This window comes from Ornithodoros turicata, chromosome 4 (genome assembly GCF_037126465.1).
Source record: "Ornithodoros turicata isolate Travis chromosome 4, ASM3712646v1, whole genome shotgun sequence".
In the NCBI taxonomy this organism is placed as follows: Eukaryota; Metazoa; Arthropoda; class Arachnida; order Ixodida; family Argasidae; genus Ornithodoros; species Ornithodoros turicata.
In genome coordinates, this window is record NC_088204.1 from 52,984,354 (window position 1) to 53,009,729 (window position 25,376).

General features: G+C 47.5%; 2 protein-coding genes across 2 annotated transcripts in view; both read right to left on the reverse strand.

Moving 5' to 3' along the window:
- Positions 1-18,092, reverse strand: part of LOC135393178 (uncharacterized) — a 282,577-nt gene extending 264,485 nt beyond the window's left edge. Inside the window, exon 1 of the mRNA XM_064623683.1 lies at positions 17,992-18,092. Within this exon, the coding sequence (XP_064479753.1) occupies positions 17,992-18,081 (90 nt within the window). The 5' untranslated portion in view covers positions 18,082-18,092. The remainder of the gene's footprint in view (positions 1-17,991) is intronic.
- Positions 18,093-20,670: 2,578 nt separating this feature from the next.
- On the reverse strand, positions 20,671-23,244 carry LOC135392439 (uncharacterized protein K02A2.6-like). Its single transcript, XM_064623149.1, has one exon. The coding sequence runs from the start codon at positions 23,242-23,244 to the stop codon at positions 20,671-20,673; it is 2,574 nt and encodes an 857-aa protein (XP_064479219.1).
- Between the last annotated feature and the right edge of the window lie 2,132 nt (positions 23,245-25,376).

Sequence of the window (25,376 nt, forward strand, 5' to 3'; positions counted from 1 at the left end):
CCATCTCGCCCATGGTGCACCCTCTTGTATTCGTGCAAGCTTCCAAAACGTCGTGGGAAGTCGTTCATCGGCGAGCATTATGAGTTGATGTTTGCAAACTGTTGTGGACGTGCACTACTGACTTAGATTGGCTGACAGTAAATGCGTCACAACCATCTCGCCCATGGTGCATCTCTTGTATTCGTGCAAGCTTCCAGAACGTCGTGGAAGTCGTTCATCGCGAGCATTATGAGTTGATGTTTGCAAACTGTTGTGGACGTGCACTACTGACTAAGATTGGCTGACAGTAAATGCGTCACAACCATCTCGCCCATTGTGCACCTCTTGTATTCGTGCAAGCTTCCAAAACGTCGTGGGAAGTCGTTCATCGGCGAGCATTATGAGTTGATGTTTGCAAACTGTTGTGGACCTGCACTACTGACTAAGATTGCTGACAGTAAATGCGTCACAACCATCTCGCCCATGGTGCACCTCTTGTATTCGTGCAAGCTTCCAAAACGTCGTGCGAAGTCGTTCATCGGCGAGCATTATGAGTTGATGATTGCAAGCTGTTCTGGATGTGCACTACTGACTAAGATTAGCTGATAGTAAATGCGTCAGAACCATCCGCCCATGGCGCACCTCTTGTATTCGTGCAAGCTTCCCCAAATGTTGTGCGAAGTCGATCATCGGCGAGCATTATAAGTTGATCTTTGCAAACTGTTGTGGATGTGCACTACTGACTAAGATTAGCTGACGGTAAATGCGTCAGAAACCATCTCGCCCATGTCCACGGCTTGTATTCGTGCAAGCTTCCAAAACGTCGTGCGAAGTCGTTCATTCGGCGAGCATTGTGGGTTGATGTTTGCAAACTGTGTGGATGTGCACTACTGACTAAGATTAGCTGACAGTAAATGCGTCACAGCCATCTCGCCCATGTTGCACTTCTTGTATTCGTGCAAGCTTCCAAAACGTGGTGGGAAGTCGTTCATCGGCGAGCATTATTAGTTGATGTTTTCAAACTGTTGTGGATGTGCACTACTGACTAAGATTAGCTGACGGTAAATGCGTCAGAACCATCTCGCCCATGGTCCACGGCTTGTATTCGTGCAAGCTTCCAAAACGTCGTGCGAAGTCGTTCATCTTCGAGCATTATGGGTTGATGTTTGCAAACTGTTGTGGATGTGCACTACTGACTAACATTAGCTGACAGTAAATGCGTCAGAACCATCTCGCCCATGGTGCACCTCTTGTAGTCGTGCAAGCTTCCAAAACGTCGTGCGAAGTCGTTCATCGGCGAGCATTATGAGTTGATGTTTGCAAACTGTTGTTGATGTGCACTACTGACTAAGATTAGCTGGCAGTAAATGCGTCACAACCATCTCGCCCATGGTGCACCTCTTGTATTCGTCCAAGCTTCCAAAACGTTGTGGGAAGTCGTTCATCGGTGAACATTATGAGTTGATGTTTGCAAACTGTTGTGGATGTGCACTATTGACTAGGATTAGCTGACAGTAAATGCGTCACAACCATCTCGCCCATGGTGCACCTCTTGTATTCGTGCAAGCTTCCAAAACGTCGTGGGAAGTCGTTCATCGGCGAGCATTATGAGTTGATATTTGCAAACTGTTGTTGATGTGCACTACTGACTAAGATTAGCTGACAGTAAATGCGTCGGAACCATCTCGCCCATGGTGCACCTCTTGTATTCGTGCAAGCGTCCAATACGTTCTGGGAAGTCGTTCATCGGCGAGCATTATGAGTTGATGTTTGCAAACTGTTGTGGATGTGCACTACTCACTAAGATTAGCTGACAGTAAATGCGTCACAACCACCTCTTGTATTCGTGCAAGCTTCCAAAACGTCGTGCCAAGTCGTTCATCGGCGAGCATTATGTGTTGATGTTTGCAAACTGTTGTGGATGTGCACTACTGACTAAGATTAGCTGGCAGTAAATGCGTCACAACCATCTCGCCCATGGTGCACCTCTTGTATTCGTGCAAGCTTCCAAAACGTTGTGGGAAGTCGTTCATCGGTGAACATTATGAGTTGATGTTTGCAAACTGTTGTTGATGTGCACTACTGACTAAGATTAGCTGACAGTAAATGCGTCACAACCCTCTCGCCCATGGTGCACCTATTGTATTCGTGCAAGCTTCCGAAATGTCGTGCGAAGTCGTTCATCGGCGAGCATTATGAGTTGATGTTTGCAAACTGTTTTAAATGTGCACTACTGACGAAGATTAGATGACAGTAAATTCGTCAGAACCATATCGCCCATGACGCACCTCTTGTATTCGGGCAAGCTTCCAAAACGCCGTGCGAAGTCGTTGATCGGCGAGCATTATGGGTTGATGATTGCAAATTGTATTGGATGTGCACTACAGACTAAAATTAGCTGACAGTAAATGCGTCACAACCATCTCGCCCATGGTGCACCTCTTGTATTGGTGCAAGCTTCCAAAACGTCGTGCGAAGTCGTTCATCGGCGAGCATTATGAGTTGATGATTGCAAGCTGTTCTGGATATGCACTACTGACTAAGATTAGCTGATAGTAAATGCGTCAGAACCATCTCGCCATGGCGCACCTCTTGTATTCGTGCAAGCTTCCAAAACGTCGTGCGAAGTCGTTCATCGGCGAGCATTATGGGTTGATGTTTGCAAATTGTTTTGGATGTGCACTACTGACTAAGATTAGCTGACAGTAAATGCGTCAGAACCATCTCGCCCATGGTGCACCTCTTGTATTCTTGCAAGCTTCCAAAACGTCGTGCGAAGTCGTTCATCGGCGAGCATTATGAGTTGATGTTTGCAAACTGTTGTGGACGTGCACTACTGACTAAGATTAGCTGACAGTAAATGCGTCACAACCATCTCGCCATGGTGCACCTCTTGTATTCGTGCAAGCTTCCAAACCGTCGTGCGAAGTCGTTCATCGGCGAGCATTATGAGTTGATGTTTGCAAACTGTTGTGGACGTGCACTACTGACTAAGATTAGCTGACAGTAAATGCGTCACAACCATCTCGCCCATGGTGCACCTCTTGTATTCGTGCAAGCTTCCAAACCGTCGTGCGAAGTCGTTCATCGGCGAGCATTATGAGTTGATGATTGCAAGCTGTTCTGGATGTGCACTACTGACTAAGATTAGCTGATAGTAAATGCGTCAGAACCATCTCGCCCATGGCGCACCTTTTGTATTCTTGCAAGCTTCCAAAACGTCGGTGCGAAGTCGTTCATCGGCGAGCATTATGAGTTGATGTTTGCAAACTGTTGTGGACGTGCACTACAGACTAAAATTAGATGACAGTAAAGGCGTCACAACCATCTCGCCCATGGTGCACCTCTTGTATTCGTGCAAGCTTCCAAACCGTCGTGCGAAGTCGTTCATCGGCGAGCATTATGAGTTGATGATTGCAAGCTGTTCTGGATATGCACTACTGACTAAGATTAGCTGATAGTAAATGCGTCAGAACCATCTCGCCATGGCGCACCTCTTGTATTCGTGCAAGCTTCCAAAACGTCGTGCGAAGTCGTTCATCGGCGAGCATTATGGGTTGATGTTTGCAAATTGTTTTGGATGTGCACTACTGACTAAGATTAGCTGACAGTAAATGCGTCAGAACCATCTCGCCCATGGTGCACCTCTTGTATTCTTGCAAGCTTCCAAAACGTCGTGCGAAGTCGTTCATCGGCGAGCATTATGAGTTGATGTTTGCAAACTGTTGTGGACGTGCACTACTGACTAAGATTAGCTGACAGTAAATGCGTCACAACCATCTCGCCCATGGTGCACCTCTTGTATTCGTGCAAGCTTCCAAACCGTCGTGCGAAGTCGTTCATCGGCGAGCATTATGAGTTGATGTTTGCAAACTGTTGTGGACCTGCACTACTGACTAAGATTGGCTGACAGTAAATGCGTCACAACCATCTCGCCCATGGTGCACCTCTTGTATTCGTGCAAGCTTCCAAAACGTCGTGCGAAGTCGTTCATCGGCGAGCATTATGAGTTGATGATTGCAAGCTGTTCTGGATGTGCACTACTGACTAAGATTAGCTGATAGTAAATGCGTCAGAACCATCTCGCCCATGGCGCACCTCTGTATTCGTGCAAGCTTCCCCAAATGTTGTGCGAAGTCGATCATCGGCGAGCATTATAAGTTGATCTTTGCAAACTGTTGTGGATGTGCACTACTGACTAAGATTAGCTGACGGTAAATGCGTCAGAACCATCTCGCCCATGGTCCACGGCTTGTATTCGTGCAAGCTTCCAAAACGTCGTGCGAAGTCGTTCATCGGCGAGCATTTGTGGGTTGATGTTTGCAAACTGTTGTGGATGTGCACTACTGACTAAGATTAGCTGACAGTAATGCGTCACAGCCATCTCGCCCATGTTGCACTTCTTGTATTCGTGCAAGCTTCCAAAACGTGGTGGGAAGTCGTTCATCGGCGAGCATTATTAGTTGATGTTTTCAAACTGTTGTGGATGTGCACTACTGACTAAGATTAGCTGACGGTAAATGCGTCAGAACCATCTCGCCCATGGTCCACGGCTTGTATTCGTGCAAGCTTCCAAAACGTCGTGCGAAGTCGTTCATCTTCGAGCATTATGGGTTGATGTTTGCAAACTGTTGTGGATGTGCACTACTGACTAACATTAGCTGACAGTAAATGCGTCAGAACCATCTCGCCCATGGTGCACCTCTTGTAGTCGTGCAAGCTTCCAAAACGTCGTGCGAAGTCGTTCATCGGCGAGCATTATGAGTTGATGTTTGCAAACTGTTGTTGATGTGCACTACTGACTGAGATTAGCTGGCAGTAAATGCGTCAGAACCATCTCGCCCATGGTGCACCTCTTGTATTCGTGCAAGCTTCCAAAACGTTGTGCGAAGTCGTTCATCGGTGAACATTATGAGTTGATGTTTGCAAACTGTTGTGGTTGTGCACTATTGACTAGGATTAGCTGACAGTAAATGCGTCACAACCATCTCGCCCATGGTGCACCTCTTGTATTCGTGCAAGCTTCCAAAACGTCGTGGGAAGTCGTTCATCGGCGAGCATTATGAGTTGATATTTGCAAACTGTTGTTGATGTGCACTACTGACTAAGATTAGCTGACAGTAAATGCGTCGGAACCATCTCGCCCATGGTGCACCTCTTGTATTCGTGCAAGCGTCCAAAACGTTCTGGGAAGTCGTTCATCGGCGAGCATTATGAGTTGATGTTTGCAAACTGTTGTGGATGTGCACTACTCACTAAGATTAGCTGACAGTAAATGCGTCACAACCACCTCTTGTATTCGTGCAAGCTTCCAAAACGTCGTGCCAAGTCGTTCATCGGCGAGCATTATGTGTTGATGTTTGCAAACTGTTGTGGATGTGCACTACTGACTAAGATTAGCTGGCAGTAAATGCGTCACAACCATCTCGCCCATGGTGCACCTCTTGTATTCGTGCAAGCTTCCAAAACGTTGTGGGAAGTCGTTCATCGGTGAACATTATGAGTTGATGTTTGCAAACTGTTGTTGATGTGCACTACTGACTAAGATTAGCTGACAGTAAATGCGTCACAACCCTCTCGCCCATGGTGCACCTATTGTATTCGTGCAAGCTTCCGAAATGTCGTGCGAAGTCGTTCATCGGCGAGCATTATGAGTTGATGTTTGCAAACTGTTTTAAATGTGCACTACTGACGAAGATTAGATGACAGTAAATTCGTCAGAACCATATCGCCCATGACGCACCTCTTGTATTCGGGCAAGCTTCCAAAACGCCGTGCGAAGTCGTTGATCGGCGAGCATTATGGGTTGATGATTGCAAATTGTATTGGATGTGCACTACAGACTAAAATTAGCTGACAGTAAATGCGTCACAACCATCTCGCCATGGTGCACCTCTTGTATTGGTGCAAGCTTCCAAAACGTCGTGCGAAGTCGTTCATCGGCGAGCATTATGAGTTGATGATTGCAAGCTGTTCTGGATATGCACTACTGACTAAGATTAGCTGATAGTAAATGCGTCAGAACCATCTCGCCATGGCGCACCTCTTGTATTCGTGCAAGCTTCCAAAACGTCGTGCGAAGTCGTTCATCGGCGAGCATTATGGGTTGATGTTTGCAAATTGTTTTGGATGTGCACTACTGACTAAGATTAGCTGACAGTAAATGCGTCAGAACCATCTCGCCCATGGTGCACCTCTTGTATTCTTGCAAGCTTCCAAAACGTCGTGCGAAGTCGTTCATCGGCGAGCATTATGAGTTGATGTTTGCAAACTGTTGTGGACGTGCACTACTGACTAAGATTAGCTGACAGTAAATGCGTCACAACCATCTCGCCCATGGTGCACCTCTTGTATTCGTGCAAGCTTCCAAACCGTCGTGCGAAGTCGTTCATCGGCGAGCATTATGAGTTGATGTTTGCAAACTGTTGTGGACGTGCACTACTGACTAAGATTAGCTGACAGTAAATGCGTCACAACCATCTCGCCCATAGTGCACCTCTTGTATTCGTGCAAGCTTCCAAACCGTCGTGCGAAGTCGTTCATCGGCGAGCATTATGAGTTGATGATTGCAAGCTGTTCTGGATGTGCACTACTGACTAAGATTAGCTGATAGTAAATGCGTCACAACCATCTCGCCCATGGTGCACCTCTTGTATTCGTGCAAGCTTCCAAACCGTCGTGCGAAGTCGTTCATCGGCGAGCATTATGAGTTGATGTTTGCAAACTGTTGTGGACGTGCACTACTGACTAAGATTAGCTGACAGTAAATGCGTCACAACCATCTCGCCCATAGTGCACCTCTTGTATTCGTGCAAGCTTCCAAACCGTCGTGCGAAGTCGTTCATCGGCGAGCATTATGAGTTGATGATTGCAAGCTGTTCTGGATGTGCACTACTGACTAAGATTAGCTGATAGTAAATGCGTCAGAACCATCTCGCCCATGGCGCACCTTTTGTATTCTTGCAAGCTTCCAAAACGTCGTGCGAAGTCGTTCATCGGCGAGCATTATGAGTTGATGTTTGCAAACTGTTGTGGACGTGCACTACAGACTAAAATTAGCTGACAGTAAAGGCGTCACAACCATCTCGCCCATGGTGCACCTCTTGTATTCGTGCAAGCTTCCAAACCGTCGTGCGAAGTCGTTCATCGGCGAGCATTATGAGTTGATGATTGCAAGCTGTTCTGGATGTGCACTACTGACTAAGATTAGCTGATAGTAAATGCGTCAGAACCATCTCGCCCATGGCGCACCTTTTGTATTCGTGCAAGCTTCCAAAACGTCGTGCGAAGTCGTTCATCGGCGAGCATTATAAGTTGATGTTTGCAAACTGTTGTGGATGTGCACTACTGACTAAGATTAGCTGACGGTAAATGAGTCAGAACCATCTCGCCCATGGTCCGCCGCTTGTATTCGTGCAAGCTTCCAAAACGTCGTGCGAAGTCGTTCATCGGCGAGCATTATGGGTTGATGTTTGCAAATTGTATTGGATGTGCACTATGGACCAAAATTAGCTGACAGTAAATGCGTCAACCCCATCTCGCCCATGGTGCACCTCTTGTATTGGTGCAAGCTTCCCAAACGTCGTGCGAAGTCGTTCATCGGCGAGCATTATGAGTTGATGATTGCAAGCTGTTCTGGATGTGCACTACTGACTAAGATTAGCTGATAGTAAATGCGTCAGAACCATCTCGCCATGGCGCACCTCTTGTGTTGGTGCAAGCTTCCAAAACGTCATGCGAAGTCGTTCATCGGCGAGCATTATGGGTTGATGTTTGCAAATTGTATTGGATGTGCACTACAGACTAAAATTAGCTGACAGTAAAGGCGTCACAACCATCTCGCCCATGGTGCACCTCTTGTATTGGTGCAAGCTTCCAAAACGTCGTGCGAAGTCGTTCATCGGCGAGCATTATGAGTTGATGATTGCAAGCTGTTCAGGATGGGCACTACTGACTAAGATTAGCTGATAGTAAATGCGTTAGAACCATCTCGCCCATGGCGCACCTCTTGTATTCGTGCAAGCTTCCAAAACGTCGTGCGAAGTCGTTCATCGGCGAGCATTATAAGTTGATGTTTGCAGACTGTTGTGGATGAGCACTACTGACTAAGATTAGCTGACGGTAAATGAGTCAGAACCATCTCGCCCATGGTCCGCCGCTTGTATTCGTGCAAGCTTCCAAAACGTCGTGCGAAGTCGTTCATCGGCGAGCATTATGGGTTGATGTTTGCAAACTGCACTACTGACTAAGATTAGCTGACAGTAAATGCGTCACAACCATCTCGCCCATGGTGCACCTCTTGTATTCGTGCAAGCTTCCAAAACGTCGTGAGAAGTCGTTCATCGGCGAGCATTATGAGTTGATATTTGCAAACTGTTTCGGATGTGCACTGCTGACTGAGATTAGCTGACAGTAAATGCGTCAGAACCATCTCGCCCATGGTGCACCTCTTGTATTCGTGCAAGCTTCCAAAACGTTGTGCGAAGTCGTTCATCGGCGAGCATTATGGGTTAATGTTTGCAAACTGTTGTGGATGTGCACTACTGACTAAGATTAGCTTACAGTAAATGCGTCAGAACCATCTCGCCCATGGCGCACCTCTTGTATTTGTGCAAGCTTTCAAAACGTCGTGGGAAGTCGTTCATCGGCGAGCATTATAAGTTGATATTTGCAAACTGTTGTTGATGTGCACTACTGACTAAGATTAGCTGACAGTAAATGCGTCGGAACCATCTCGCCCATGGTGCACCTCTTGTATTCGTGCAAGCGTCCAAAACGTTCTGGGAAGTCGTTCATCGGCGAGCATTATGAGTTGATGTTTGCAAACTGTTGTGGATGTGCACTACTCACTAAGATTAGCTGACAGTAAATGCGTCACAACCACCTCTTGTATTCGTGCAAGCTTCCAAAACGTCGTGCGAAGTCGTTCATCGGCGAGCATTATGAGTTGATGTTTGCAAACTGTTGTGGATGTGCACTACTGACTAAGATTAGCTGGCAGTAAATGCGTCACAACCATCTCGCCCATGGTGCACCTCTTGTATTCGTGCAAGCTTCCAAAACGTTGTGGGAAGTCGTTCATCGGTGAACATTATGAGTTGATGTTTGCAAACTGTTGTTGATGTGCACTACTGACTAAGATTAGCTGACAGTAAATGCGTCACAACCATCTCGCCCATGGTGCACCTATTGTATTCGTGCAAGCTTCCGAAATGTCGTGCGAAGTCGTTCATCGGCGAGCATTATGAGTTGATGTTTGCAAACTGTTTTGGATGTGCACTACTGACTAAGATTAGCTGACAGTAAATTCGTCAGAACCATCTCGCCCATGACGCACCTCTTGTATTCGGGCAAGTTTCCAAAACGCCGTGCGAAGTCGTTGATCGGCGAGCATTATGGGTTGATGATTGCAAATTGTATTGGATGTGCACTACAGACTAAAATTAGCTGATAGTAAATGCGTCAGAACCATCTCGCCATGGCGCACCTCTTGTATTCGTGCAAGCTTCCAAAACGTCGTGCGAAGTCGTTCATCGGCGAGCATTATGGGTTGATGTTTGCAAATTGTTTTGGATGTGCACTACTGACTAAGATTAGCTGACAGTAAATGCGTCAGAACCATCTCGCCCATGGTGCACCTCTTGTATTCTTGCAAGCTTCCAAAACGTCGTGCGAAGTCGTTCATCGGCGAGCATTATGAGTTGATGTTTGCAAACTGTTGTGGACGTGCACTACTGACTAAGATTAGCTGACAGTAAATGCGTCACAACCATCTCGCCCATGGTGCACCTCTTGTATTCGTGCAAGCTTCCAAACCGTCGTGCGAAGTCGTTCATCGGCGAGCATTATGAGTTGATGATTGCAAGCTGTTCTGGATGTGCACTACTGACTAAGATTAGCTGACAGTAAATGCGTCAGAACCATCTCGCCCATGGTGCACCTCTTGTATTCGTGCAAGCTTCCAAAACGTTGTGCGAAGTCGTTCATCGGCGAGCATTATGGGTTAATGTTTGCAAACCGTTGTGGATGTGCACTACTGACTAAGATTGGCAGACAGTAAATGCGTCACAACCACCTCGCCCATGGTGCACCTCTTGTATTCGTGCAAGCTTCCAAAACGTCGTGGAAAGTCGTTCATCGGCGAGCATTATAAGTTGATGTTTGCAAACTGTTGTGGATGTGCACTACTGACTAAGATCAGCTGACGGTAAATGAGTCAGAACCATCTCGCCCATGGTCCGCCGCTTGTATTCGTGCAAGCTTCCAAAACGTCGTGCGAAGTCGTTCATCGGCGAGCATTATGGGTTGATGTTTGCAAATTGTATTGGATGTGCACTATGGACTAAAATTAGCTGACAGTAAATGCGTCACAACCATCTCGCCCATGGTGAACCTCTTGTATTGGTGCAAGCTTCCAAAACGTCGCGCGAAGTCGTTCATCGGCGAGCATTATGAGTTGATGATTGCAAGCTGTTCTGGATGTGCACTACTGACTAAGATTAGCTGATAGTAAATGCGTCAGAACCATCTCGCCCATGGCGCACCTCTTGTATTGGTGCAAGCTTCCAAAACGTCGTGCGAAGTCGTTCATCGGCGAGCATTATGGGTTGATGTTTGCAAATTGTATTGGATGTGCACTACAGACTAAAATTAGCTGACAGTAAAGGCGTTAGAACCATCTCGCCCATGGCGCACCTCTTGTATTCGTGCAAGCTTCCAAAACGTCGTGCGAAGTCGTTCATCGGCGAGCATTATAAGTTGATGTTTGCAAACTGTTGTGGATGAGCACTACTGACTAAGATTAGCTGACGGTAAATGAGTCAGAACCATCTCGCCCATGGTCCGCCGCTTGTATTCGTGCAAGCTTCCAAAACGTCGTGCGAAGTCGTTCATCGGCGAGCATTATGGGTTGATGTTTGCAAACTGCACTACTGACTAAGATTAGCTGACAGTAAATGCGTCACAACCATCTCGCAAAAGGTGCACCTCTTGTATTCGTGCAAGCTTCCAAAACGTCGTGAGAAGTCGTTCATCGGCGAGCATTATGAGTTGATGTTTGCAAACTGTTTCGGATGTGCACTGCTGACTGAGATTAGCTGACAGTAAATGCGTCAGAACCATCTCGCCCATGGTGCACCTCTTGTATTCGTGCAAGCTTCCAAAACGTTGTGCGAAGTCGTTCATCGGCGAGCATTATGGGTTAATGTTTGCAAACTGTTGTGGACGTGCACTACTGACTAAGATTAGCTTACAGTAAATGCGTCAGAACCATCTCGCCCATGGCGCACCTCTTGTATTTGTGCAAGCTTTCAAAACGTCGTACGAAGTCGTTCATCGGCGAGCATTATGAGTTGATGTTTGCAAACTGTTTTGGATGTGCACTACTGACTGAGATTAGCTGACAGTAAATGCGTCAGAACCATCTCGCCCATGGTGCACCTCTTGTATTCTTGCAAGCTTCCAAAACGTCGTGCGAAGGCGTTCATCGGCGAGCATTATGAGTTGATGATTGCAAGCTGTTCTGGATGTGCACTACTGACTAAGATTAGCTGATAGTAAATGCGTCACAACCATCTCGCCCATGGCGCACCTCTTGTATTCGTGCAAGCTTCCAAAACGTCGTGCGAAGTCGTTCACCGGCGAGCATTATAAATTGATGTTTTGTGGATGTGCACTACTGACTAAGATTAGCTGACAGTAAATGCGTCACAACCATCTCGCCCATGGTGCACCTATTGTATTCCTGCAAGCTTCCAAAACGTCGTGCGAAGTCGTTCATCTGCGAGCATTATGAGTTGATGTTTGCAAACTGTTTTGGATGTGCACTACTGACTAAGATTAGCTGGCAGTAAATGCGTCAGAACCATCTCGCCCATGGTGCACCTCTTGTATTCGTGCAAGCTTCCAAAACGTTGTGCGAAGTCGTTCATCGGCGAGCATTATGGGTTGATGTTTGCAAACTGTTGTGGATGTGCACTACTGACTAAGATTAGCTGACAGTAAATGCGTCAGAACCATCTCGCGCATGGTGCACCTCTTGTATTTGTGCAAGCTTCCAAAACGTCGTGCAAAGTCGTTCATCAGCGAGCATTATGATTTTATGTTTGCAAACTGTTGTGGATGTGCACTGCTGACTAAATTAGCTTACAGTAAATGCGTCACAACCATCGCGCCCATGGTGCACCTATTGTATTCGTGCAAGCTTCCAAAATGTCGTGAGAAGTCGTTCATCGGCGAGCATTATGAGTTGATGTTTGCAAACTGTTTCGGATGTGCACTGCTGACTGAGATTAGCTGACAGTAAATGCGTCAGAACCATCTCGCCCATGGTGCACCTCTTGTATTCGTGCAAGCTTCCAAAACGTTGTGCGAAGTCGTTCATCGGCGAGCATTATGGGTTAATGTTTGCAAACTGTTGTGGACGTGCACTACTGACTAAGATTAGCTTACAGTAAATGCGTCAGAACCATCTCGCCCATGGCGCACCTCTTGTATTTGTGCAAGCTTTCAAAACGTCGTACGAAGTCGTTCATCGGCGAGCATTATGAGTTGATGTTTGCAAACTGTTTTGGATGTGCACTACTGACTGAGATTAGCTGACAGTAAATGCGTCAGAACCATCTCGCCCATGGTGCACCTCTTGTATTCTTGCAAGCTTCCAAAACGTCGTGCGAAGGCGTTCATCGGCGAGTATTATGAGTTGATGATTGCAAGCTGTTCTGGATGTGCACTACTGACTAAGATTAGCTGATAGTAAATGCGTCACAACCATCTCGCCCATGGCGCACCTCTTGTATTCGTGCAAGCTTCCAAAACGTCGTGCGAAGTCGTTCACCGGCGAGCATTATAAATTGATGTTTTGTGGATGTGCACTACTGACTAAGATTAGCTGACAGTAAATGCGTCACAACCATCTCGCCCATGGTGCACCTATTGTATTCCTGCAAGCTTCCAAAACGTCGTGCGAAGTCGTTCATCTGCGAGCATTATGAGTTGATGTTTGCAAACTGTTTTGGATGTGCACTACTGACTAAGATTAGCTGGCAGTAAATGCGTCAGAACCATCTCGCCCATGGTGCACCTCTTGTATTCGTGCAAGCTTCCAAAACGTTGTGCGAAGTCGTTCATCGGCGAGCATTATGGGTTGATGTTTGCAAACTGTTGTGGATGTGCACTACTGACTAAGATTAGCTGACAGTAAATGCGTCAGAACCATCTCGCGCATGGTGCACCTCTTGTATTTGTGCAAGCTTCCAAAACGTCGTGCAAAGTCGTTCATCAGCGAGCATTATGATTTTATGTTTGCAAACTGTTGTGGATGTGCACTGCTGACTAAATTAGCTTACAGTAAATGCGTCACAACCATCGCGCCCATGGTGCACCTATTGTATTCGTGCAAGCTTCCAAAATGTCGTGCGAAGTCGTTCATCGGCGAGCATTATGAGTTGATGATTGCAAACTGTTTTGGATGTGCACTACTGACTGAGATTAGCTGACAGTAAATGCGTCAGAACCATCTCGCCCATGGTGCACCTCTTGTATTCGTGCAAGCTTCCAAAACGTTGTGCGAAGTCGTTCATCGGCGAGCATTATGGGTTAATGTTTGCAAACCGTTGTGGATGTGCACTACTGACTAAGATTGGCTGACAGTAAATGCGTCACAACCACCTCGCCCATGGTGCACCTCTTGTATTCGTGCAAGCTTCCAAAACGTCGTGGAAAGTCGTTCATCGGCGAGCATTATAAGTTGATGTTTGCAAACTGTTGTGGATGTGCACTACTGACTTAGATTAGCTGACGGTAAATGCGTCAGAACCATCTCGCCCATGGTCCACGGCTTGTATTCGTGCAAGCTTCCAAAACGTCGTGGGAAGTCGTTCATCGGCGAGCATTATGAGTTGATATTTGCAAACTGTTGTTGATGTGCACTACTGACTAAGATTAGCTGACAGTAATTGCGTCAGAACCATCTCGCCCATGGTGCACCTCTTGTAGTCGTGCAAGCTTCCAAAACGTCGTGCGAAGTCGTTCATCGGCGAGCATTATGAGTTGATGTTTGCAAACTGTTGTGGATGTGCACTACTCACTAAGATTAGCTGACAGTAAATGCGTCAGAACCATCTCGCCCATGGTGCACCTCTTGTATTGGTGCAAGCTTCCAAAACGTCGTGCGAAGTCGTTCATCGGCGAGCATTATGAGTTGATGATTGCAAGCTGTTCTGGATATGCACTACTGACTAAGATTCGCTGATAGTAAATGCGTCAGAACAATCTCGCCATGGCGCACCTCTTGTATTCGTGCAAGCTTCCAAAACGTCGTGCGAAGTCGTTCATCGGCGAGCATTATGAGTTGATGTTTGCAAACTGTTGTGGACGTGCACTATTGACTAAGATTGGCTGACAGTAAATGCGTCACAACCATCTCGCCCATGGTGCACCTCTTGTATTCGTGCAAGCTTCCAAAACGTCGTGGAAAGTCGTTCATCGGCGAGCATTATAAGTTGATGTTTGCAAACTGTTGTGGATGTGCACTACTGACTAAGATTAGCTGACGGTAAATGCGTCAGAACCATCTCGCCCATGGTCCACGGCTTGTATTCGTGCAAGCTTCCAAAACGTCGTGGGAAGTCGTTCATCGGCGAGCATTATGAGTTGATATTTGCAAACTGTTGTTGATGTGCACTACTGACTAAGATTAGCTGACAGTAATTGCGTCAGAACCATCTCGCCCATGGTGCACCTCTTGTAGTCGTGCAAGCTTCCAAAACGTCGTGCGAAGTCGTTCATCGGCGAGCATTATGAGTTGATGTTTGCAAACTGTTGTGGATGTGCACTACTCACTAAGATTAGCTGACAGTAAATGCGTCACAACCATCTCGCCCATGGTGCACCTCTTGTATTCGTGCAAGCTTCCAAAACGTCGTGCGAAGTCGTTCATCGGGGAGCATTATGAGTTGATGTTTGCAAACTGTTGTGGATGTGCACTACTGACTAAGATTAGCTGGCAGTAAATGCGTCACAACCATCTCGCCCATGGTGCACCTCTTGTATTCGTGCAAGCTTCCAAAACGTTGTGGGAAGTCGTTCATCGGTGAACATTATGAGTTGATGTTTGCAAACTGTTGTTGATGTGCACTACTGACTAAGATTAGCTGACAGTAAATGCGTCACAACCATCTCGCCCATGGTGCACCTCTTGTATTCGTGCAAGCTTCCAAAACGTCGTGCGAAGTCGTTCATCGCCGAGCATTATGAGTTGATGTTTGCAAACTGTTGTGGATGTGCACTACTGACTCAGATTAGCTGGCAGTAAATGCGTCACAACCATCTCGCCCATGGTGCACCTCTTGTATTCGTGCAAGCTTCCAAAACGTTGTGGGAAGTCGTTCATCGGTGAACATTATGAGTTGATGTTTGCAAACTGTTGTTGATGTGCACTACTGACTAAGATTAGCTGACAGTAAATGCGTCAGAACCATCTCGCCCATGGTGCACCTCTTGTAGTCGTGCAAGCTTCCAAAACGTCGTGCGAAGTCGTTCATCGGCGAGCATTATGAGTTGATGTTTGCAAACTGTTGTGGATGTGCACTACTGACTAAGATTACCTGACAGTAAATGCGTCACAACCATCTCGCCCATGGTGCACCTCTTGTATTCGTGCAAGCTTCCAAAACGTCGTGCGAAGTCGTTCATCGGCGAGCATTATGAGTTGATGTTTGCAAACTGTTGTGGATGTGCACTATTGACTAAGATTAGCTGACAGTAAATGCGTCACAACCATCTCGCCCATGGTGCACCTCTTGTATTCGTGCAAGATTCCAAAACGTCGTGGGAAGTCGTTCATCGGCGAGCATTATGAGTTGATATTTGCAAACTGTTCTTGATGTGCACTACTGACTAAGGTTAGCTGACAGTAAATGCGTCAGAACCATCTCGCCCATGGTGCACCTCTTGTAGTCATGCAAGCTTCCAAAACGTCGTGCGAAGTCGTTCATCGGCGAGCATTATGAGTTGATGTTTGCAAACTGTTGTGGATGTGCACTACTCACTAAGATTAGCTGACAGTAAATCCGTCACAACCATCTCGCCCATGGTGCACCTCTTGTATTCGTGCAAGCTTCCAAAACGTCGTGCGAAGTCGTTCATCGGCGAGCATTATGGGTTAATGTTTGCAAACTGTTGTGGATGTGCACTATTGACTAAGATTAGCTGACAGTAAATGCGTCACAAACATCTCGCCCATGGTGCGCCTCTTGTATTCGTGCAAGATTCCAAAACGTCGTGCGAAGTCATGCATCAGCGAGCATTATGAGTTGATGTTTGCAAACTGTTGTGGATGTGCACTGCTGACGAAGATTAACTGACAGTAAATGGCGTTAGAACCGTCTCGCTCATGGTGCATCTCTTGTATTCCTGCGAGCTTCCAAAACGTCCTGCGAAGTCGTGCATCGACGAGCATTAAGAGTTGATGTTGGCGAACTGTTCTGGATGTGCGCTGCTGACTAAGATTAGCTGACAGTAAATGCGTCATAATCATCTCGCCCATGGTGCGCCTCTTCTGTTCGTGCAAGCTTCGAAAACGTCGTGCGAAGTCGTTCATCGGCGAGCATTATGGGTTGATGTTTGCAAACTGTTGTGGATGTGCACTGCTGACTAGGATTAACTGACAGTAAATGGACGTCAGAACCGTCTCGCTCATGGTGCATCTCTTGTATTCGTGCGAGCTTCCAAAACGCCTGCGAAGTCGTGCATCAACGAGCATTAGGAGTTGATGTAGGCGAACTGTTCTGGATATGCGCTGCTGACTAAGATTAGCTGACTGTAAGTGCGTCATAACCATCTCGCCCATGGTGCGCCTCTTGTATTCGTGCCACCTTCCAAAACGTCGTGCGAAGTCGTGCATCAGCGAGCATTAGGAACTGATGATGGAGTAGGAGGAGCATTGATGTTGGCGAGCTGTTCTGGATGTGCGCTGCTGACTGCGTGTTCTGTCTTACAGTAATTGAACCTTTAAGTCATTTTCTAGGCCCCCAGAGGCGAAAAAACTATGCAAATGGAGAGTAACGACCTCAGTAACGCGTTACGTTTCCGCTAGTTACTCAATCACATTTTGGGTTTGACATCGGTAATCAGTTACTTTTATTTCAAGTCGCGAGCACAAGTCTGCACATCATCCATATTATCCCGTCCCCAGGGGATATCGTTCCTGCAGCAGACTTAGGCCGTTTTTGCATATCTGTAGCCCCACGGCATCGTGTACTTTCTATTTGACTGTAACAGAAGAATAGTATCCTGTGCAAGCCGCTCTGGATGCATTAAATCCAGGAGGAACCGTTGAGCAGCTCGAACTGACATGGTCGGTGGATTTCTTCACATATCTGATGGTAACAATTGTGCAAACGGACAGGATATTTAGCTGCAGCATGATGTGGAAAAGCGTAAAGCCTGCTCATCCATGCATAATGTTTGGGTGAGATGTGCCTAGGTTGAAAAATGTGATAGCTGTATGTGTTGAGTATCATGAACTTTCCGCACGCTTGATTTTTCATGCTGTCCCTTAATCCCAGTCGTTTCCGTTCTTTTTTTATTTATTTCCGGTTTGTCGTGAGCCCGCATGCATGCCCTGTTTACAGAATGTTAGAGATTACACTGCTTAGCTCCCGCTGCTACTAATGCAGTTATATTTCAATCTTTTATATTCTGTTATACGTAACTATTGCATCATGCTCGAGCCCCTCTTGTGAAGTGAATCCGATACAACCTGTACGTGCACCAACTCTGAGCGGCATCATTGATGAACTACACTACTGATTTGTTGACAACTCTTGTTGAAAATATATTGCTTAAAGCCAGCTGATAACTGATTTTTTTTTCTTTCACTAAACCAAACAAACTCCAGAAAAACCGTATTACAACATACGTAGATGTAGTCAATTTATATTTGGCATTGGGACAGATTAGGCAAGTGCAGAACTGCACGTGAGCTTTTCTCATTTGTATGTATGCACTCACCTGAAAATAGACATGCTGGCCTTGTTGTGTGCGAATTAGCTGCAATCTTCTCCGTGTCTTATCATTCTTCGGCATAACGTGCGGTTCCATGATGATCTCTGTGAGATGTTATTTGCGAAGTGATCGTTTTCATCCACGCGGAACACCTGTTGCAGTGATGTGTGGATTCTTTGTCTGGCCAGTATTCGTCAGCTACTATGCACCTTTCAAAAACATCTGCCGTTGCAGAATAAAGTGCTCTTTGTTGGTACTGGAAATAAACACTTTCTGGTAAAGAATATTTGTATCGGGTCCACGGTGTTGTATGTCTATTACGTTGAGTCTTGATGGTACCTGATTGAAAAGAATGGTAACGATAGACTAGGGAGTGCCGAATGTAATCAGGAAGATTGTCGTTGAATGATTTTATGCTAGTGGTCAGTTGAGTCCAAAGCGAAGAACAACATTTAATAAGTAAAAATAGTTTTCACAAATATAATTGATATTATAGATATGAAAGTTATCGGCTTAGGCTAATTATTATCTAACTATGAGGAAATCCATCAACGGATCGTCTATCAATAACACAACAACTTCATGGATGAGATGGGATTAGGTGATTCACCGCAACAACTGCGGTACCGTAACTCAGTGCACGTGGGTTAACATATGAGCGGGATGACGATTAAAAGAATGAGGCATACACACTCGCTCACACACAATCAATAGCGCATTAACACATTGCTCGTGTTCGTATATGAAATTCATTTCCGGTTCTGCACTTACTGTGCAATGTAAGTTATTTTAGTGAGCCTCAGAATTACCACAATCTTTGTGACACGCGCTGAAAACAGTATGACAAGTAAAAATGCAAAACACATTTTGGCAAAACTGCATGCAGTGACGAGAGCTATCTTCGCCACCTGCTGCGTTGATAAATATCTATTATAGTCATTAATTTGAGCTATGCGACGATAATTTTAGGGCAATTACGCATCTATTTTATATTTGTTGACTCTTTTTGCTTAAATTTGCCTATGTCAAAACGACAAAAAGTGTCAGCACTCATAGCAGATCATCGATTCATGTTGTTCCATATAGCTTATTCAGATTTTTATAGTCTCTCCATTTTTTCTTCAGTTCGTCCCTGAGGCCCTGATACATGAGTCTCTGGACGTATGTTCTCTGTAGAGCGGTCCCAAGCTTTCAGTGATGGAACTGCTGTGCCATTTGCACCAAAGTGAACCAAAAAGTAACATGGTGGTCGTGATGATGAAAGGGCTAGCCGTTGTCTGCCTCACAGAGGTGGGCAACGTCACGATTGACGCACTGGGGGAATGTGCGTCCTTGGCCGACTTCTAAGGGAACTGTGCCAACTTATGTCTGAAAGCGCTAATTTCGCATGAAATTTTCGCTAATTCTACGCCAAAGCTGCGCCACCCAAGTACGCCGCAAGAAAACAAAACCAAAACCGCAAGCGATCCCACCGCGCTCTCTACTCTCATCGTGCCTCTGGACAACGAAGCCGGCGAAGCGTACGAAAGCGGCGCTGTTCCATGCACGCGGGTTCTAGCCAGGTGGACCAAGCTGCAGTTCTCACTTGTCGACGCGGCGTCGTGAGCGGGCGGCCGAAGTAGAGGCGCATTTCCGCCGCCTCGTCAGCGCGCACGATTTTCATGTTCTCACCACACTGGCATTCCGTCGTTCAAAGCAGACGAAAAATCAGGAGGCGTGGCCTTTCTGTGTCACCTAATTTGCTGTCGTTCTCGTCCAGATGGGTCAAAGTCGCCATCTTGCCATGGCTTGCAAGTAACTTTTCTCTTAAAACTCTGGTTTGAAAGTGGAACCGCTTTCATGCACCTCTTTTTGTAACCAGCGAGACGTTTTGCAACCGTCTCGTTCACGTCATCACCTTCCACACTCGGAGAAAGCGGCTTAGGGATGCTGTGTGTTCAGCTCCATCGTAAAAGGCCTTTTCCACCGTCCAGTCTGCTGACATTCATATTCACACGTAGCATATGCCTTTCAGTTCTCCACATGTGCAAGCATATTGACGTAACATGAAAAAGGATTGGTTGGTGATTCATATGAATTAACAGAAAGCCTGATTGACTACATATAACATGAAAAACAGTTAAACCTTGACCTAGTTGGTGACCACGAGAAGAAATTTGCAGAATGCCATATTCGTATAGTTTACTTCATACCACTAAGGTGTGATAAGGTATATATCGGCCAATCATCAAGGTGCATAAACAGAGTTAGTGTTTGGGCTGGTTGATGGAGCACTGGGTTTTTCTTAATTGTTTTTAATTGAAAGGTGCATAAATAATCGTTTAAAAGAACATTCACCTAATACCTCCAATACATATAGTGTGTTGGGGGACCACTTATCGACATGTGTGGGATGTCAAGCAGAATTCCAAAAAACAAAAATTTTGTTCAGATGTAAAAAACAAGGTAGCCTTTGTTATGTCTTTATTGACATCTAGCACAACTGTCCTGGACCAATGTCCGAAACCAAATGCCTCGAATGTCAGTCCGCTCCGCGTGAGCTACCCTCCTCTTCCTTCCTCTCGTTCTTCTCCACCTTGCATCGACACAACACTCCCCCTCTGAAAAGTGGCCTTATGGTCGGAAGCGATCCGGTGGTTTCCGTGTCCTTTCCGAACGCCTAAGGGTGGCGTTTGTTTGGGTAGGTTACCCTGAGTTGACAGGCTGTTGTCCAACTTCGGATGCAGCTAGTCTAGACGCGTTGCGCACTGTCCCATCTGCCAAGACAAACGTGCTGAGTCCCACTTTCTCTTGTATGGCGATGGGCGGACCATACGCCCGGGATCCTTTCGGACGGTGACCGGGTAGATGGACGCGTACATAGTCTCCCGGCTGGAACTTAGGGGTCCTCACTAGGTGGCGTTCGTCGAAATAAGCTTTAGTCTTTTCCTGATACTTCTTGATACGCTCACGTAGCGAAGCCATTTCCCTCTGAATATCTTTGTCCAGGTTCGGGAATCCGGCTACGTCGAGTTTTGATTTCATGCGCCTCTGATGTAGCAGTTCTGATGGCGATAACCCCGTTGCTGCGTGAGGCGTAGCCCTGTAGATCCGCAGGAACGCATTCACATCTTGCGACACAATCCTCCCAGTGAGTGAAATCGTTTGGAGGAAGCCCTTCAGAACTCTATTGAAGCGTTCCACTTGTCCGTTTGCTTCAGGATGGTATATTGCCGACTGTCGGTGCAGTATACCCCTCTCGGCAAGAAAATTCTTGAACTGTAGAGCTTCGAATTGAGGCCCGTGATCCGAAACCAAAATTTCAGGGTATCCCTCACGAACGAAGATGTCCATTAAAAACTCAAGGATAACTTCTGTGGTGACATGCGAAAAAAACGCTACGTCCGGCCACTTGCTAAAATAATCCACAGCTGTGATAGCGAAACGGCAGCGTGCTGGAAGGTTGCCGAATGGACTTACGATATCTATCCCCAACTGCTTCCACGGACCGCAAGGGAAAGGTACTGGCTGTAGAGGTGCTTTGTGCGTCACCGCAGTCTTGTCCGCTTCACGACATATGTAACAGTCTCGTACATAAGTCTCAATTTCAGCGTCCATACGAGGCCACCAATAACGCTCATGTATACGTTGCTTCGTCCGGACGATTCCCGAATGTGACTCATGAGCGATGTCGACAATTCGTTTCCTCAGCGAGGAAGGAGGGATTATCCTTGACCCTCTGAGTACGATACCTCCCACCGAAGTGATCTCGTCGCGAAGTTTGAGATATGGAGAAAGTTGCTCTTGCTGCTGCTTGTCCAGTTGAGGGTCATGTTCCAAGCAACTTAAAACCTGACGGAGCACGACGTCATCGTCCATAGCCTGCAGCAGCTCCTGCATGGTGATGCAGGATAGCGCCTGCTGAACATAGCACACTAACTCATCTTCATCTTCATCTCCGGTTGTAGCCAGCTTGTGAGGTAGGGGAAGACGTGACAGGGCGTCGGCGACGACGTTATGCTCTCCTTTCTTGTATACGATGGTGTAATTGTACTGAAGGAGACGTGCAGCCCATCTTGCAATACGCATTGGTTGCCGTCCAGTACCTTGGGTTGACAAAAGCGTGACCAAGGCTTGATGGTCGGTGCAAAGTGTAAATTTGCGTCCAAAAAGTAATACGTGCCACTTCTCGCACGCCCACAAGCATGCCAAAGCTTCCTTCTCCCCAGTTGAGTACCGGTATTCTGTCGCTGTCATAGCCCTTGAGGCGAAGCAGACGGTACGTAGACCGTCAGGATGCTCCTGCTGCAGTACAGCTCCCAGACCGAAATTTGATGCATCTGCCGTGACAATTGTAGGAAGCGAAGCATCGAAGAGAGCCAGCGGTACGCACTCTTGGATGAGAGATTTGACTTTGTTGAATGCGGTTTCTTGCTCTTCAGTCCATAGAAATCGTGTCTCCTTGCGAAGCAGTCGCCGAAGCGGCTCCACCACCGTGGCGAAGTGGGGTATGAACTTGAGGTAGTACGAAGCAAGGCCAAGAAATGAGCGCAAGGATACGACATCCTGCGGAGATGGTGCATCACGAATGGCTTCCAACGTATCCTGCAGCGGACTCAACCCATCCGGCGATAAAGAATGTCCCAGAAACTGTAACTCGCGGGTGGCAAAGACACATTTCTTCTTGCGCATTTCTTCTATCGTCTTGTTCAACCTCAGTCCAGCGGCCTCCAGTGCGAAGAGGACTCTATCTAATCTAAGGTTGTGCTCCTCCATTGTAGCACCGTATACCAAGATATCATCAAGGTAGTGCATAACACCTTTTAGACCCTTTAGGACCATCGCCAACATCTTCTGAAATGCAGCAGCCGCTGATGCCAACCCAAAGCATACACGCTTGTAGCGAAAGAGGCCCTCGTGAGTAATGAACGCCGTTAAATTTCGACTTTCTTCTGCAAGCTCCATCTGATGATAGGCGGAAGAGAGGTCCAGTTTTGAAAAGTACGAAGCGCCAGCAAGGTGATGAAAGATGTCCTCCATGTGAGGCAAGGGGTGGCTATCAATGACGATGGCCGTATTGGGCTTTCTGAGGTCCACGCATAGTCTTAGCTCTCCAGTCTTCTTCCAGACAGCTACAATTGGGGACACCCATTCAGAGGCATCTATGCGCTCTATAATGTCCGACTGCTCCAGCTTCTGCAGTTCCTCCGAGACTTTTTGACGAACCTCCAACGGAAGGCGGCGAAGTTTTTGCTGTACTGGTTCGACCGATGTCCTCATCGTTACTTTGTGTCTGTAACCCTTCGCCAGTCCCAGTTCCTCGGAGAAAAGAGTAGGGTATTTCGCCAGGCACGGAGGTACCTGTGCTGCGGGTGTCGCCGACACTTTCCGGCAAAGCTGCTAAGCAGGTACAATGGCGATGTCCAAGGCGCGCAACATATGCATGCCAGCAATGGCAGCTCCTTTGCGCACCACATGAAATGTACAAGTGGCAGTCCTGTCGCCGAAATATACTGTAGCAGAGAATATCCCTTCCGTGGAGATGATTGCTTTAGAGTAGTCTCTAAGTACGACTCCTGACTTGTGAAGAGGCCGATGAGAAAACTTCTCATGGTAGACGTTAGAAGGTAAAAGGGAGACCGCTGAGCCTGTGTCGACCAGGAGACGTAAGGGCACGCCCGCAGCTTGTATTTCACAGAAAATTGGCTTTGTGGTGGACGTCGATGTTGTATAGACGTCTACGTCCACCTGCTTGACCGAGGTTGCTTGTGCCGAGGACTTCTGTCGGCACACTAACTCAAAGTGTCCTTTTCTCTTACATGACCGGCAAGTTTTGTTCCTAGCAGGACAACTGGGACCGTTTGCCAAGTGCTTCGTCGACCCACATCTATAGCATGCATTCGACGTTTTCTTCTCATGGCGAGCTACAGCTGAGACGGTAGCGTGGTGTTGCTGAGTAGCCAGGAGAGCTGATTCTGTTTGCGCTTGCTCCACTTGCTTTGCAATTGCAAGAGCAGTGTCCAAGGTCAGGTCGGATTCTAGTAGAAGGCGATCCCTGACAGCCTGAATGTCTTTTCCACCAACTGGTCACAAATCATGTCTTCAGCCATGGCCTCGAACTTGCAGTTTGCACTAGGGGTTCGCAGCGCCGTAATAAACTCATCAATCGATTCACCTGGATGTTGCGCTCTTGCACGAAACCGGTATCGTTCGACCGTTCGATTTAGGGCTGGCAAGTAGAAGCGTTGTAGGCTCTGCACCGCGGCAGCATACACGTCTTCCGTCTCATCGACGGTCGAGGAAACTGCCGTAGCAGGTAAAGTACGGAATACCCGTTGTCCCTCCACTCCAAGACAGTTCAGTAAAATGCACTTCTTACGTGTAGATGCATATCCCGTTCCACCGCAGGCTTCCATGTAAGTCGTGAGGAGTTGTATCCACTCCTCCCAGGGAATGGCCGGTTTGCCAGGGGAAGGCAGAAATACTAGTGGGGGATGCAGGTTCATTGTAGTCGACTGCGCCAATCTGTTATGTCTTTATTGACATCTAGCACAACTGTCCTGGACCAATGTCCGAAACCGAATGCCTCTGTAGAGCGAGAAATGAGGCGACCAGGCTCTACTGAGGTTGATGGGTTTAATGACGGTTAATGGCGATGAACCGAAAACGAAAGCTCGGGTCACGCGCAGTGCTGCGCGTAACCGATGGCGGTGCTGGTGATGATTATGACGCTGCTGCTACAGGGCTCCCCCCGTGGCGGATGACAAAGCTGGCGAGGAGGGCCGAGGTTGGCGGAAAGGTCGGGCGCCGAGGCCAAGGAGTGCAGGAGCCGGACCCGAGGCGGTGGGCGGCTCGTAGTGTACTAGCTGCGGCGCCCAATGCACTCGACGTGGAGGGGGAGGAATGCTGGAGACAGGAGCTGAGCACGGACGTAGGGAGGGCGGGTCGGGCGATACCAGAGGTGCCGACTCCAGGAATGCGGGCTTGAGCCTGTCGATGGCCACCGTGTCAGGTCCCTGCGGAAGATCAAGGCGGAAAAACTTCCCGGCTCGCGAGATGACCCTGTAGGGGCCGTCATAGGGAGGCTGCAAGCTGGAGCGCACAGAGTCCCGGCGGACGAAGACGTGGGTGGCTTGATTAAGGTCGGGGCTCACGAACACGCGTGTTGCGGGAGCGGAGCGGGTAGGCGTGGGCTTGAGGTCCCGGAAGAGCTGGCGGAGACGGTCGATGTAGGAGGAAGGGTCGTGCACGAGCGGGGCCGATGGGCTGAAGAATGCTCCGGGAAGGCGGAGCGGGCAGCCGTAGACCATGTGGGCCGCGCTGCAGTCATCCTGGCGGATCGCGGCGCGAAGGCCAAGCAGGACGAAGGGTAGACGCTCGGGACAGGTTGTGTCGCCGTGGTCAGTGGCGCG